The sequence below is a fragment of the Prionailurus bengalensis genome, chromosome C1, assembly GCF_016509475.1.
Source record: "Prionailurus bengalensis isolate Pbe53 chromosome C1, Fcat_Pben_1.1_paternal_pri, whole genome shotgun sequence".
Taxonomy (NCBI): domain Eukaryota; kingdom Metazoa; phylum Chordata; class Mammalia; order Carnivora; family Felidae; genus Prionailurus; species Prionailurus bengalensis.
Window position 1 is genome coordinate 34,072,582 of NC_057345.1, and position 13,499 is coordinate 34,086,080.

The 13,499-nt window shown below is 56.2% G+C and overlaps 1 protein-coding gene across 2 annotated transcripts in view; it reads left to right on the top strand.

Moving 5' to 3' along the window:
* SZT2 (SZT2 subunit of KICSTOR complex) overlaps positions 1-13,499 on the top strand; it is a 51,137-nt gene that overhangs the window by 31,426 nt on the left and 6,212 nt on the right. For both annotated transcript variants that reach the window (XM_043574650.1, XM_043574651.1), the window contains exons 37-65: positions 28-195; positions 287-365; positions 500-571; positions 753-954; positions 1,748-1,847; positions 2,528-2,657; positions 4,424-4,576; positions 4,659-4,761; positions 4,851-4,956; positions 5,043-5,154; positions 5,778-5,896; positions 6,001-6,165; positions 6,418-6,502; positions 6,662-6,826; positions 6,915-7,082; positions 7,441-7,580; positions 8,007-8,173; positions 8,301-8,398; positions 8,490-8,622; positions 8,734-8,864; positions 8,968-9,068; positions 9,142-9,318; positions 9,520-9,787; positions 9,869-9,948; positions 10,036-10,161; positions 10,278-10,477; positions 12,581-12,671; positions 12,817-12,897; positions 12,980-13,054. In XM_043574650.1, the coding sequence (XP_043430585.1) occupies positions 28-195; positions 287-365; positions 500-571; positions 753-954; positions 1,748-1,847; positions 2,528-2,657; positions 4,424-4,576; positions 4,659-4,761; positions 4,851-4,956; positions 5,043-5,154; positions 5,778-5,896; positions 6,001-6,165; positions 6,418-6,502; positions 6,662-6,826; positions 6,915-7,082; positions 7,441-7,580; positions 8,007-8,173; positions 8,301-8,398; positions 8,490-8,622; positions 8,734-8,864; positions 8,968-9,068; positions 9,142-9,318; positions 9,520-9,787; positions 9,869-9,948; positions 10,036-10,161; positions 10,278-10,477; positions 12,581-12,671; positions 12,817-12,897; positions 12,980-13,054 (3,795 nt within the window). The remainder of the gene's footprint in view (positions 1-27; positions 196-286; positions 366-499; positions 572-752; positions 955-1,747; positions 1,848-2,527; positions 2,658-4,423; positions 4,577-4,658; positions 4,762-4,850; positions 4,957-5,042; positions 5,155-5,777; positions 5,897-6,000; positions 6,166-6,417; positions 6,503-6,661; positions 6,827-6,914; positions 7,083-7,440; positions 7,581-8,006; positions 8,174-8,300; positions 8,399-8,489; positions 8,623-8,733; positions 8,865-8,967; positions 9,069-9,141; positions 9,319-9,519; positions 9,788-9,868; positions 9,949-10,035; positions 10,162-10,277; positions 10,478-12,580; positions 12,672-12,816; positions 12,898-12,979; positions 13,055-13,499) is intronic.

Genomic DNA, 13,499 nt, shown 5'->3' on the forward strand with positions numbered 1-13,499 from the left:
ACTGTGACCTTGGCTCCTGCTCCCCAGGAGTTCCGCCGCCTTCACCTCCCTGGCCACATTCTTCTTGAGGATCCTGACAGTGGCTTCTTCTTTGTGGCAGTTGGCCAACAGCCAGGAGGGTCCCAAGGGGAGCTCCCTTCAGCAGCCTGGGCTTGGCACAGCCATGAGGACAAGGCCGAAGGCGTCGAAGCGGAGGTGAGCCTTTCCTGGGATGACCTGGGAATGGAGGGGGTGGAGGTGGGTGTGTGGGGCCTGTATTCAGTCCTGACTTTCTGCCTAACCTTAGGCCCTGACAGCCAGCCCCCAAGCCCCTGGCTCCCCAGAGGGTTCTGATGGCACGCCCCTCCTCAGCCTGCCACAGGGAGGTAAGAGAAGACTTGGGCAACAAAGTCTGGGGGCTAGGACCAGGGACTTGCAGATCCCTGGCCCTGCTTCCATTTTCAGAGGGTGGTCCTAAACAGGATCACTAGACGTTCCAGGATTTTCCTTCTCTTCCCAGGGAGACAGCCTGGGCCTAGCCGGGGGCTGAGCCTTATGTCCAGTCAGGGCAGTGTGGACTCTGACCACCTAGGTAAGCCGGGGCGATGGGCGGAGGGCTCTGAGCTGATAGGAAGCAGACTCAGGGCTGTGCAGCAGAAGGACTGGGCAGGGGGCATCAGAAAGGACTAACATGGAAGGGCCCATCAAGCCTGATATGCCCGGAGGCTCAGATGAGCCAAAGGACGGGCTGAACTTCGGCACATTTGAAACAGGTTATGATGGTGGCAGCAGTGGCTCAGACAGCGAGGGCCCCAATGAGACCCTGGGGGAGAAGCCTCCCTTCACGTTGCGGACCCCACCTGGGCAGGCACCTCCACAGCCTTCACTCTCAGGCCTCCCTGGGCCCTGCCTGCCTGACTTCTGGCTCATCGTCCGCATACTACAGGATCGTGTAGAAGTGTATGCACATGCGCGGTAAGTAGGGTCCTGCGCCTGACTCTGAGGTTAGCCGCTTTCCCTGGTCCCACAACACTCCTCTCCGATATCACTCAAAGGTAAAACTTGGGACTGAGGGTTTGTATTCTAAGGCTGGGGGGTCCTGACCACTTCCCACAGCCTATATATAGCAAAGCAGGTTACTCTTTGCTTTCCTAACAGAGGTAAAAAGCTGGTAGGATTTGGGCTCCTCGTCAAGCATTAAGAGCATCTACAGTTCAGAGCAGCTTCAGAAGTTGATATGGGAATAATAGGTAATATTTCACAAGTGCTTATTATGCAGCAGACAGTGTTCTAAGTGTTCTACCTGGATCAGCTCCTTTCATCTATGAAATAGTCCTCGAAAGTATTATTCTCCTTATGGCATGGATGACAAAACTCAAGCACAGAGAAATTAAATACTTGCCTAAGGTCACAGTAAAGGGCAGAGCCAGAATTCACAGGTAGGCCTCTGGTTAAATATGGCTCTCATCACAGAGTGGAGGGGGTTTGAGAAGGGAAGACCGCCATTCTGATCAAGATTGGAGAATGGAGAAGAGGTGCACCGTGTAAAGGAAGCCTTGGGGTTGGTGTGCTGCCCACGTGAGGGCTGACAAAGCAAGCGTAGAGCCTATGCTGCCATAATTGCTACCGAGAATTCTGTTTCTCCTCTTTCCCAGCATTTGCTTCTCTTTGTCCAGTCCTACTCCCTTTTCGTGATTTCTCTTGGCCTCAGCTCTCAAGCTCCCCACTCCCACCCCAGAAGTGTGTCTGATCCATCCCTCCCCTCTAGGAGCCTGATTCGGGAGGATGGGGGACCAGGCACCGAGTGTCGCCACCTGCAGCAGCTCCTGGTGAGGCGAGTTGGGGAGATCTGCAGGGAGGTCAACCAGGTAAGGGACGGCTGGGGGCAGGGCTCTCTAGGCACGGGACACTGTTCAGATGAGGAAGGAGTTTTCAGGAACTTGACCTTCACAGGCTCTTGATCCATCTTGGCCATTTTCTTTGACACCTGGTTACCGGGGTACTATTACTCCACGGACTCTACAAACTGGGAACGCTCCCTCACTCGTCCCAGTAACGCGGGTTACTCTCCCAGACCCTGACTATGAGCTGTCCCTTCTAGTTGCACTGTGCCAGTGTTAGGGATATAATAGTGAACTGCACAGGGAAAATTCTCTGGAGCTTGTGTCAAGTGGGGCAGAGAGGCATTGAACAACTGAATTGTATGAATTGTATCTATTACAATTGTGAAGAATTAGGAAAGCAAATGACAGTCTTGACCTTCTGAAGTGTCAGGGGAAGAGTTGATTTTTAAGCTGAGACCTGAAGGATGGGGAACACGTTCTGGCAAAGAAGAGGGATGAGTTCTAATGGGGGTTCAGAGCCCAGTGACTATGGGGCACATCTCTGACCCCCCACCCCGACCCCCACCCCAGTGATTACTGATGCTCTGCTGACCACTGACCCCCAGTAATAACAGGCATCAGCTCTGGCCTTTGATCACCCCTGACCACCACCACGAATTTATGAGAAATATTTTGGTTCCCTCATACCTGGCTCCTTCTCCCAGCGACTGCTTCTGCAGGACCTCCATGACAGTCACGTGTGTAACTCTCTTCTGGTGGCCGAGAGTGAAGAAGATCTATGGCGCAGCGAGACCCCCTTCCACTCCCGTCAGCGGGCACCGCTGCCCAGTGATGGTGAGACCCCACCCAGGAGCCTCCCTCACGGGCTGCTGCCCTCTCTGTATCCATTCTTGGGTGAAAAGACAAGGGCGGAGGCACCGTGACCTGGTCACCAGTGCCAGGAGAGCAGGGAGGATAGGACAGAAAAGGATTGCTGAGTTGGGCTCTTGAAGAGTTCCTCTGTATTGTCAGTGAAAGTAGTTTCAGCAGGGAGGTGGGACTAGGAACCAGAGAAACAGAAGCGAAGATAATTACACAGCCGGAGCAGAAAACAGCTACTCATTCAAGTGGCGGAGACTAGAGGAAGATGGGAGGCAATGGAGGAACTTGATAGTGAGGTAGAGACTCGCACATTTATGTTCCACAGGGAAAGAGCCAGTAGAGAAGGAAAGGTTGAAGAATACAGGAGAAAAGGGACTGTGGAAGGGGCACCGGCTGTGACCTGTCTTCCTGAGGGCGTGCCTCTGCCTGGCCCCACCTTCTTTTCCAAAATGACCATCTTTCCCCTTTGGGTAACAGACAGGGCCGAAGAATGGAGTGAGGGAGTGTGGACTTATAGGCCAAGTCACAGGGGGGGAGAAGGGCAGAGGGGAGGAGCCTAAGGCCCAGTAGGAGGATGTGTCTTCCAGTTGGCTGTCCCTCCAGACAGGCAGGTACGAGATCCCTTTGGGATTCCTCAGATTTCTGGTCATGGTTGGGAAACATGGTAATTCTCGAGATGCTAATTGAAGTCTTGACGCTTCTGCAGTCTTCTCTTACTCCTGATGACCTCTCACCCCAGCTCAGACGGGAAAGCCACATCATGGCATTCCTTTGCAGTTCTCCCTTCTGGTTTAAAAGTAAAATCAGACCGCTTCCTAACTTTAACATTCTCCACAAGTCTGTGGGCAAATGTCCCTAACAGTCCTGGACACTGAGTCTCTCTGGACATCCTGAGATGTGCTCCATATCAAAGCAGAAGTCCCCTAATTAGCAGACTTCCCAGGGAGTTGATGGCATCTTCTACAAATTGAGCATGAGCCAGGACAGCCAAGTACTTTTGCTTCAAAATGACTTCTAGCAGCCTGAGATGTAAGACCAGTTGGAGCCCAGAGATGGCTGCTCCTCGTTATAGTCTCTCCGTGTGGTTTTGCCGAAGGTCTTAGCAACCAGCATTCCATTTCAAACTCTGCAGCCCCCTGTGTGGCCCGTACACCGCTCACACCCGGCAGCAGCTTCTCTGAGAAACCAAATCGCCACCTTGGCCCTACTGGGACGTTCCGCATCAACCTGGGAACCTGGCAGGGGTCCGACGAGGCATTGGACCGTGTCCTTGGGCTCTTGCATTGTGTCCTACCACCCTAGGGGTTCCCTGGGATAGCTGTCCTCCAGAGCATTTTCCCTGACTCTGCTGTGAGCGTGTGTCAGCACTCACATCCTCTCCGTTCTAACGGGGTTCTTGTTGCCACTCCCTGTGAGCACACAGATGGATTATAACATGTTCTAGTATAACACAGTCAGAGTGTCTTGGCATTATCTTTGGGATTTTCCTGTGCTCTGCCTTACCTGACGCCTCTTCTTAGCTCCTTCTCCACACCTCCCGAGAGCCTCTGTGCTGCCACCTGGCTTCCCAAGAGCATGGTCCTGCCTTGTTGCCCAGAATGACCGTCTTGCCCCTGCGGGCTAATAGACAGGGCCAAGGAGTCCTGGGGAGTGAGGACAAGTAGGCAGTTCATTAGTGTGAAGTAGCAAGGGCAGAGGGCCGTGTCCCGCTTCTGATCCAGTGTCTCCCTTCTCCCCAGATTACGCTGCTGACGAGAGTTGTACACCCCGAGGGTACCTAGCAGCCACCATGCAGTTTGTCCCTGGCCATTTCTCCTGTGACGTTGTGTGGAAAACCGTGATTCGAGTCCATTCGCGCCTGAAAATGGGGCCCAGCATGGGGGTCTCTCGGGGTGTGTGATGGGCATGAGAGGGCAGGTGGAGTGGGAGGGAATGTGGAGAGGGGAGGGTCCTGAGCCCCTGTTACTCGCACAGCCATCCAGGCCCTGCGCTCTGTGCTCAATGCCTTCTCTGTGGTGAACCGGAAGAATATGTTTGTCTATCAGGAACGAGCAACGAAGGCTGTGTACTACCTGAGGTATGTGGGTCCTGGGAAGACAGGGCAAAGCATGGATCAAGGACGGAGGCAGAGGAGGTATGTCCAAAGACTCTGCCTCTCTTTTCCAGACTCCTGGAGACGTCCTGCAGTGAGCGGCCTTGGGAAGGTGATGCCCTGCCCCCCTCCCTAGCTCTGTCCCGAAGCCAGGAGCCCATCTACTCTGAGGAAGCCTCGGCATGTATCACCCCCATATCCTGGTGCCCTGTGCTCCCCTCATACTCTACCCCCTGGAGCCGGGCCCTGACCAAGTTTCCCTGCAGGGTCCTCGTTCCCCCCTGGACATGGCTTCTAGCCGCGGTTCAGATGCTGCTCGTCCTGTGGGCCAGGTGGACAGGCATATCCAGCTGCTCGTGCATGGCGTAGGACAGGCAGGTACGCACTGTGAGGAGGGGGCAGGAGTGTAACCAGATGAGGTTCCGGAATTCTCCGAGACTTCCTTTGGTACCTTCCCACTCTAGCTCATGCCGTGCTCTGGGTTTCCCTCATGCCAGAGCTGGGTGGGACAGACAGACTCCGGTGATGTTTAGAGAGTAGGCCCTGTAGCTGAATGAAATGCAGCTTGGGGAAGAGAAACCGTTAAAGGTGATATCAGGTATCTAGCCTGGGTGACTATGTGTAGATGGTGTTCTATTGATAGGTCTGGGGCGAAGGTGATGGGTTCGGTTTGGGATATGCTGAGCATGGGGTATCCAGTAGGTGACTGGGTGTTCCAGCTGATATTTATAGCTGGTTTCACGTGTACCAGGTCTTGGGCTAAGACTGTTACATATGAGGTAGATATTATTTTTCCCATCTTATGGATGAGGACACTGAGGCTTTGAGAGGTGAGACTCACTTGTCCACAGTTACACAGTAAACTAGAACTTGGCAGCTCTAGAAACTAGTGCTGGCTGCCTCCAGTGTGTGGGGGAATGTTCAAGGCTGGGGTTTAAGGGCTGTACTGGGGGTTGCTGGATCCTCGGTCAGCGTCTCCACCTTACCATGGCTGTGTCAAGGTCCCGAGATTACAGATGAGCTGGTACGGGTTCTGCGTCGGCGCCTGGACGAGGCCACGCTGGATGTCATCACAGTCATGCTGGTTCGGAACTGCAAGCTGACACCGGCTGATGTGGAGGTCAGCTCCCTCCCAGCCTCCAACATCCCTCCAAGGCTCGGGTATAGGGACCATCTCCGCTGTACCCTCTCCGTGCAGCTCTGACTCCCCTTCCCACTCTGCAGTTCATCCAGCCCCCCGGAAGTCTCCCCTCAGAAGTGCTGCATCTGGCCCTGCCTGCCTCCTGCAGGCCCTGGCTTCCTGCCCTGGCCTGGTACCTGCGGCAGAACTTGCTCATCTTCCTGCACTCTCCCAAGTACACGGACAGCAACAGCCAGAACCACTTCCAGGTGAGGTTTCAGTCCCTCCCGTGCACAGATGCCCCCACTCACCCCCTTGCCGTTGTAACCGTTTTCTACAGGTGTCACGTGCTTACCTTTGCCCGTGGACCTGTATACACCCATGCCTCCCCCACCCCCTGCACCTTTATTGTCTTCCTGTGCTCCCGGGTGCGCCTGTCTGCCATCCCCCACTGTGGACACCACCCCCTGATGGCTTCTGTCCATCCGCTTAGTCTTAGTGCTCTGTGCTTGTCTCCCCAGCACCCGCTCCCACCGCAGGGCGGCCTCCCCGACTTGGACATCTACTTGTATAACAAGCCTGGCGGACAGGGCACCGGGGGCAAAGGTACGAGGCAGGCCTGTGCCACTGCTGACTGTGGGAAAGCCTTTCTTGTCTTGTGGCTGACAGGGCCTTTTCCAGCCTTGCAGCTCAGGGCGATCCAGAGGGGGGCGACAGGATGTCTGGAGGTCTCAGACCTGAGCCTTCCTGTGGATTTCTACCCAGGGGTTGCCTGCATCACTCTAGCCTTCGTGGATGAAGGGGGGAACCCCATCTCACTGGCATCATGGCCCCCCTCCTCTCCGGGGCCCCTAGACCCACTGCAAGAGGAGGAATTTGAGCAGCTGACCCAGGTCACCCGCTGCCCGATCGTGCCAGACAGTTCTTCAGGTGGGGCAGCTTGGTCAGAGGAGGGGGTGTATAGTTAATGCTCTGGGAACAAGAGGCACCCCCAGGTCACCTCCATTCTTTCCTTCAGCTCAGAATGGGGCCCCACGGCTTCGACTGGATGTGTGGGAGAAGGGGAACATCAGTATCGTACAGCTAGAGGAGAAGCTCCGAGGAGCAGCTCGCCAGGCCCTGGCTGATGGCATTATGGAGCTGCGGCTGCTGCCAGCCTCGCTGTGTACAGAGGACACATCTCCAGGTACGTGGGGTCCAGAGAACACCCCAGGCCCCGGGAAGACAGTGGTAGCTGGTGAGATTGCAAAGATGGGGGTCCAGGAAGGCATCACAGAGGCTCCCTCCAAAATACAGATTCACGGTTGTCCTTTATCTTCCCTGCATCAGCAAGGTGACACGCCAGCAAAATGCACACATGCAGTTGGTCACCCACTTAGAGAGGGATATCTGCTCACAAACGTGTGGCTATCAGTTGCACATACTGTCATTCACTAACAGGTAGAGTAAGGGACAAGTCACTCTCATACCTGTCTTGGGGCTAGGTTGTCGGAAATAGGGATTGACCGTCAGTGACAGGCTTCTGTAATGTCTGATGTCCGCAGGAAGTCTCAGGAGCGGGTCGTTGGAAACCAAGAGCCCTGCGGGCCGAGCTAGCACCTTTCCCCCTGGCCCTGGCCCTGGCCCTGGGGAGCCTGTGACTCCCCCCAGCAAGGCTGGCCGGCGTAGCTTCTGGGATATGCTGGTAATGGGAGGATGGGAAGAAGTGGTGAAGTTGGCATCTACCTTCTTGCCTGCTTCCTAGCCCCCCTACCTTCCCCTGCAGACCTCGCCCAAGGTCACCTGTCATATAAACGATCCTGTCGTTAGGGGTTTGCAGAATGTGGCGGGTTCTCTCTGACGTAGAGAGCCTCAGCTTATCAAGTGCCTTCGCTTCCCTTTTTCTTACGGGGCCCTCACAGCAGCCTGCAGGATAAGTAGGGCTTTTCCCAACGTGGGTGCCGAAGCTCAGGAAAGCTGAGTAGTCTGCCCAAAGCTCCTTAGTGAGCCTGCAGCAACGCCAGGGCCTGCACCAAGCCCTCCAGGCTCTTGTTACTTTTCCACGATGCCCCCATCCTTCATGCCATCCCCCTTCCCGACGGCTCTTCCTCATTCACTGCCTTGCCCCCAGAGTAAAACAGAATGTGGGGACTTGGGTTCCCCCAAAACAACGGATGACATTGTCCTGGATCGGCCAGAAGACACCCGGGGCCGGAGGCGTCACAAAACTGAAAGTGTTCGGACTCCGGGTGGAACTGAGCGGGCACCGGGACCAGATTCTGGAGCCCAGAGACAAAGGTGTGTGTGTGTTGTGGTGTCCTGTTGTGTCATGGGAGGGTGTGAAGTCACAGGTGAGTATCGAGTTTGTGTAAACACACTCGTGTGACATATGGATGTGAGGGTCTCACTCCTACTGTGTCTTCAGACGCCGGACCACACAGCTAGAAGAGGGCGAGGTGGGGACCCTGCAGCCTGTGTTTGCTCGTGTGACTCAGCGCTGGATGGAGTTTATGGTTCAGATCGGTGAGACCCTAGGCCCCCCTCCCCTGTACTCAACCCCATGGCCTGGTCCCCATCCTGCAGCCCCATCATGACTTCTCTGCACTGGTTCCAGGTTGTGCCTCAGTGTCCAGAAGCTCCACCCACATGGTGTCCCGATTCCTCCTTCCATCTGTCCTTTCTGAGTTCACTGCTCTTGTTACCTCCATGGCTGGAGACACCAGCGTCCGTGTCTTTGAGCAGCATTTGTGAGTTTGGGGTCTCATGGAGGCTGAGCTAGGGCAGGTGGGGGCTAGGCCTGGGAGGTGGTGGCCAGAGAATAGGGCCACGGGTGGTCTGCTTTCTGTCCCTCCCTCCAGGGGTTCAGAGCCTGAGATCTTCAGTCCTTGCTCCCTTGGACAACTGGGCCCAACCCCACGCCCAGCAGCAGAGAGACATCTGCTGCTTCTGGGCAGGAACTTCTTGCAGTGGAGAAGACCAACCCAGCAGGGTGAGGGCATGGCCTAGTGGGGGTGAGTTCAGATAGCTGTGGGGGCAGGGTGGGCTCAAGGGGATCTGCCTCCAGACCCCTATCGAGCCGCTCTCCCCTCTAGCCGCCAAGGCCATGCAGCGCTTCGAGCCAGGAGGTGATGGGAGCTCCGGGCGAAGTGCTCCCCGGCAGAGGTTCCTGCTGTTGGAGGTCATGGACAAGAAGGTAGATGTGGGGCCAGCGGCTGGGTCTGAGAAGGGGTTCGGTGATCTCCCTGACCCTGACCCCTGACTTCCAGCTGCAGCTGCTGACCTACAACTGGGCTCCAGACCTGGGAGCGGCATTGGGCCGAGCGCTGGTTCGCCTCGTGCAGTGGCAGAACTCACGTGCCCATCTCATCTTCTGCCTCCTCAGCCAGAAGCTTGGGCTCTTCCATCATTACGGCCAGTTGGACTTCCCGGTGCGGGATGAAAAGGTGCCCGTTGCTTGGGCCCCCTCCTCTAGTTCTGGTTCCTGAGGGATTAGTTCAAGGAAGTGCCAGTCCGAGAGCAGGGGAGAGGGGACAGACTGAGGGCAGAGGTAGTGGGGAGGGTGAGTCTGAGAAAGGAGGCCATGGGGTGGGTGAGAGGATCTGAGGGCAAAGGCCATGAACCCATTGTGACACTGTCTCTCTCAGGAGCCAAACCCATTTCTGCTGCCAACCATGGAAGCAGAGACCCTCATCCGGAGTGCAAGCCCCCCTCTGAGCCGTGAACAGGGCCGGCTGAGTGCATCCTCTCGGGGTGGGGGCCCCCTTCCCCTGGACACATTCCCCTTCGATGAGGCCTTGCGGGATATCACAGCTGCCCGCCCCAGCTCCTCACTCGGTCCTGTGCCCAGACCCCCTGATCCCGTCACCTACCATGGACAACAGTTCCTGGAGATCAAGATGGCCGAGCGCAGAGGTGAGGGCACTGGGCCGGGCAGAATGTGGGAGAGAGAGGGCTGACAGCTCCCGGGCCGTTACCAATGCCTGCAACCCCCAGAGCTGGAGCGCCAGATGAAGATGGAGAACCTGTTCGTGACCTGGCAGCAGCGTTCTGCCCCTGCCAGCATGCCCATCAGTGTGAGTGGCCCGAGCCCGTGCCCTCCGTGAGCATCCTGTGACCCTCTCCTGGCCACCGTTCTGGTATTCAATGCCCCATGTCCCCAGGCTGCGGAGCTGGAGACCCTGAAGCAGTCGTCCCGCCTGGTGCATTACTGTGCGACAGCCCTGCTCTTCGACCCGGCTGCCTGGCTGCACGGGCCCCCAGAGACCTCTGGGCCCCCCGAGGGCCAGGTGAGGCTGGGGACTCCTGGGCTTCTCCCACGGGACCTCCGTTTACCTGCAGTGCCCTCCCCCACTGTGGTGTGTTTGACGGCGGCTAGAGCCTCCCTTAATCTCCACTCCCACAGCGGCGCCATCGCCCCGAGTCAGGCTCCGGGAGCCGCGAGGCCCCCGCAGGCTGCGAGCCCTCAGATGTGCCTCCGCCAGGTGCCCGTGAGGAGCCTTGGCTGAAGGAGCTGAGCTTGGCTTTCCTGCAGCAGTACGTGCAGTATCTGCAGAGCATGGGCTTTGTGCTGGTGCCGCTGCGGCCCCCCTCACCCGCCCGCAGGTGAGCCCGTCTCTTCCTTCCCCACCCCACCCCCCCGCTCCCCTCCGCCGTGGGCCAGGCCCCACACACCCTTGCTCTCTTCACACGGGTCCCGTTGGAACAACTGGGTTCTCGTGCACGTTCATCCCATTGGGCTGAACACATGCATGAGGATCTTGGACGCTTTCGTGCAGGCCTCCCGCACGTCGTCTAAACCTCGCGGCCACGTTTGTACACGGAGCCGTGTACATCCTCACAGGGTTCATGCCCGCTTACGTCTTTTTGCTTACGTGCCGGTGTACAACCACGCATGTGAAGCTCCCAGGCTTCTGAATCCGGGCTTACTGATTCCTGGCCAGATACTGCATGGGCCTCTCCTGGTATTTCACATGCTTCGTGGCCCAGGAAGCCCTTCGTGGCCCCAGGAAGCTAGCGGTCTCTCTCAACAGGGAACCCTGTGTCTGGCCTGCTCGTGGGCAGTTGTGACAGGCCTGAGTCTTGGCAAGTAGGCAGCTCTTCTGTCATCACCTTTCCTCTCCCCAGAGCACATGAAACATCCACAGCCACCTTCCCTGTTCTGTGTCAAATCTCAAATCCCCGTTTCCGTGGCCCCTGCTTTATGTTCGTCTCAACATCTGGGCCTCCAGAGTCTGCGTTCCCAGCCCCTTCCCAGTGGCCATGGGAACGTATCTCTTCACATGGCACGGTTACTTTTGGGTCTCCACGTTTGTGAGTTTATCAAGGTGTTCTCTCCCTCCTCTCTGTTTTTAAGCTGGTAAGTTGTACTTCCTTCCTCAAGACACCACTTGGCCCAGAAAGCCAATTCCAACTCCTTAGCATTTCTGAAACCAGCGTTCCAGCTGCCAGGCCTCCCTTGCTCTTCCAGGCATTAGGAGGAGAGGACAGGCCTGCGCCTCTGGGACCTCACCCCTCTCGTTTCTGGGTGACAGGGACTGAGCAGGAGCTCTGCTTGCTGTCTAGACAGGTCCCCCTAAAGGAGTGTCTCTGAGAGACTTTAGTGTCCGTACTTCCCATTCAGTGAAGCTCTTCCCGAAACTCTGGATTCCTTTTTTTTTTTTTTTTTTTTTTTTTTTTTTTAATGTTTATTCATTTTTGCGAGAGAGAGAGAATGTGAGCGGGGGAGGAGCAGAGAGAGAGGGAGACACAGAATCTGAAGCAGGCTCCAGGCTCTGAGCTGTCAGCGTAGAGCCCGACACGGGGCTCGGTCTCACAAACCATGAGATCGTGACCTGAGCCGAAGTCGGACGCTTAACCGACTGAGCCACCCAGGCGCCCCTGGATTCCTTTTTAAAACAAAAGACACTGGGTTGAAAAATACATTTCTAGAGCAAAATTTATTGTCAGGCCTTCCTTTCTCATCAGTCTTTAACCATTTCCAATCGCTGCCTAAGTCTTGTCCCAATTTCCTTGAGGATTAAATGAGACGCTGCTTTTCCCCAGAGGCTTTGACACTCCCCACCCCAGCAAGAACTCTGGCAGTTTATAGCTCCTGAAGTGATGAGTGTGTCCCACTGGTCCCTGCTATTTCCCTTCTTCACAGTACCTTCCCTGCTTCTCTGCTCCCCTTGCCTCTGAGTTGAGCAGACCTATGGGACACTGAAGCTGCCGTTTCTTAGTCAAAAAAAAAAAAAAAAGCCTTTTCCCTCTCAGCAAAAGTGCCTAACTACGGCCTCAAGCATGTGCTTGAATTTTCCTCCTGAAATCTTAGATGTGCATCAGCCTCTCCGTCCCCCTGCTCCCACTGCCCCCAGTACGCACACTCCATCTCTCATCACGGTGTCTCCCCACAGTCCCAGCAGCCTCTCTCGCACCCTCACCTGACCCTCCTTCTCTCACTGGTAGAGCGAGGCCTGCTGTCCCCCTCCCCACGGAGTACTCCTCTGGCTTCCCCTGACCACAGCAGCTGCTGTGGAGAGAATCCTGCCCCACGCTCTAGACCTGAACTCTGGTCTCGGCCACTTACCTGACACAGGAGCCCAGGCAGCTCCATCCCCTCTCTGGCCCTGTTTCCACCCCTGCTCGCCCGTGAAATGGATTCTAGGTGTGCAGGCCATACCGCCTTACCCACTGGCCTGCCTCATCCTCTTGTTCTGTTTCCTACAGCACCAGCCGGCTGCGGGCCATGGCTGTCCTTGGAACAGAGGGGCGTGGCTCCTTCTCCTGCCCTAAAACCAAGACTGACGGGAGCCCCAAGGTAATGCATCATTGTGTACCTTCACTGACAGTGAAACCCATGAGGCCCCAGACCCAAGCTAGCATCCCTGATCCTCCCCTGCTGGTTCGAGGCTGGTGAATCTCCAACCCCTGCCCCTGAACCCCAGTTTTTCTCCTTTCTTTAGAGCACTGGCTCTCCAGTCACCACCTACCACCTACAGAGGGCACTGCCCGGGGGCATCATCCTCATGGAGCTGGCTTTTCAGGTGAGCAGGAGGAGCACTGAGTAGGGAGAGCCAGATCCATCTGTCTCTTGCCCTCCTGACCTCATCTTCACCCTCTCTCCAGGGCTGTTACTTCTGTGTCAAACAGTTCGCCCTAGAATGTTCCCGAATCCCCATGGGGCAAGCTGTCAACTCTCAGGTATGTGGTAGGAACAGAGGGAATAGGGGGTCTCGGGCATACTCAGCGCATCCCCAGTGTGCTGTGGCCAGTAAGAGGAACACAGATAGTCTGGCCCAGTGGTGATCTGTTGCTGTGGGCTGGCCAAGTCAGTGGTCATTCTGGTGCCATGACTGGGTCATCCACCCATCAGTGTCACTGTGTCGATGGCCCGGAGCTGTTATTCAACCATAGCACTGGAGGCAGAAGGCAGTCCAGCACCGTGGCTGGTCTGGCACTGACAGGAGCCTGGCACTGTGGTTAAGCCATAACCAGAGATGGTCAGGTAGCACATTTGAACATAGTGGGTAACCTGACACATGGGTAGGCCAGTGCCAAGGGCAGTCCTGGCCTAATCTAGAGCTGGAGACAGCCAGACTTTGTCAGTGTCATCACTAACACTTAGAATGAGGACCAGAGTTCCCAG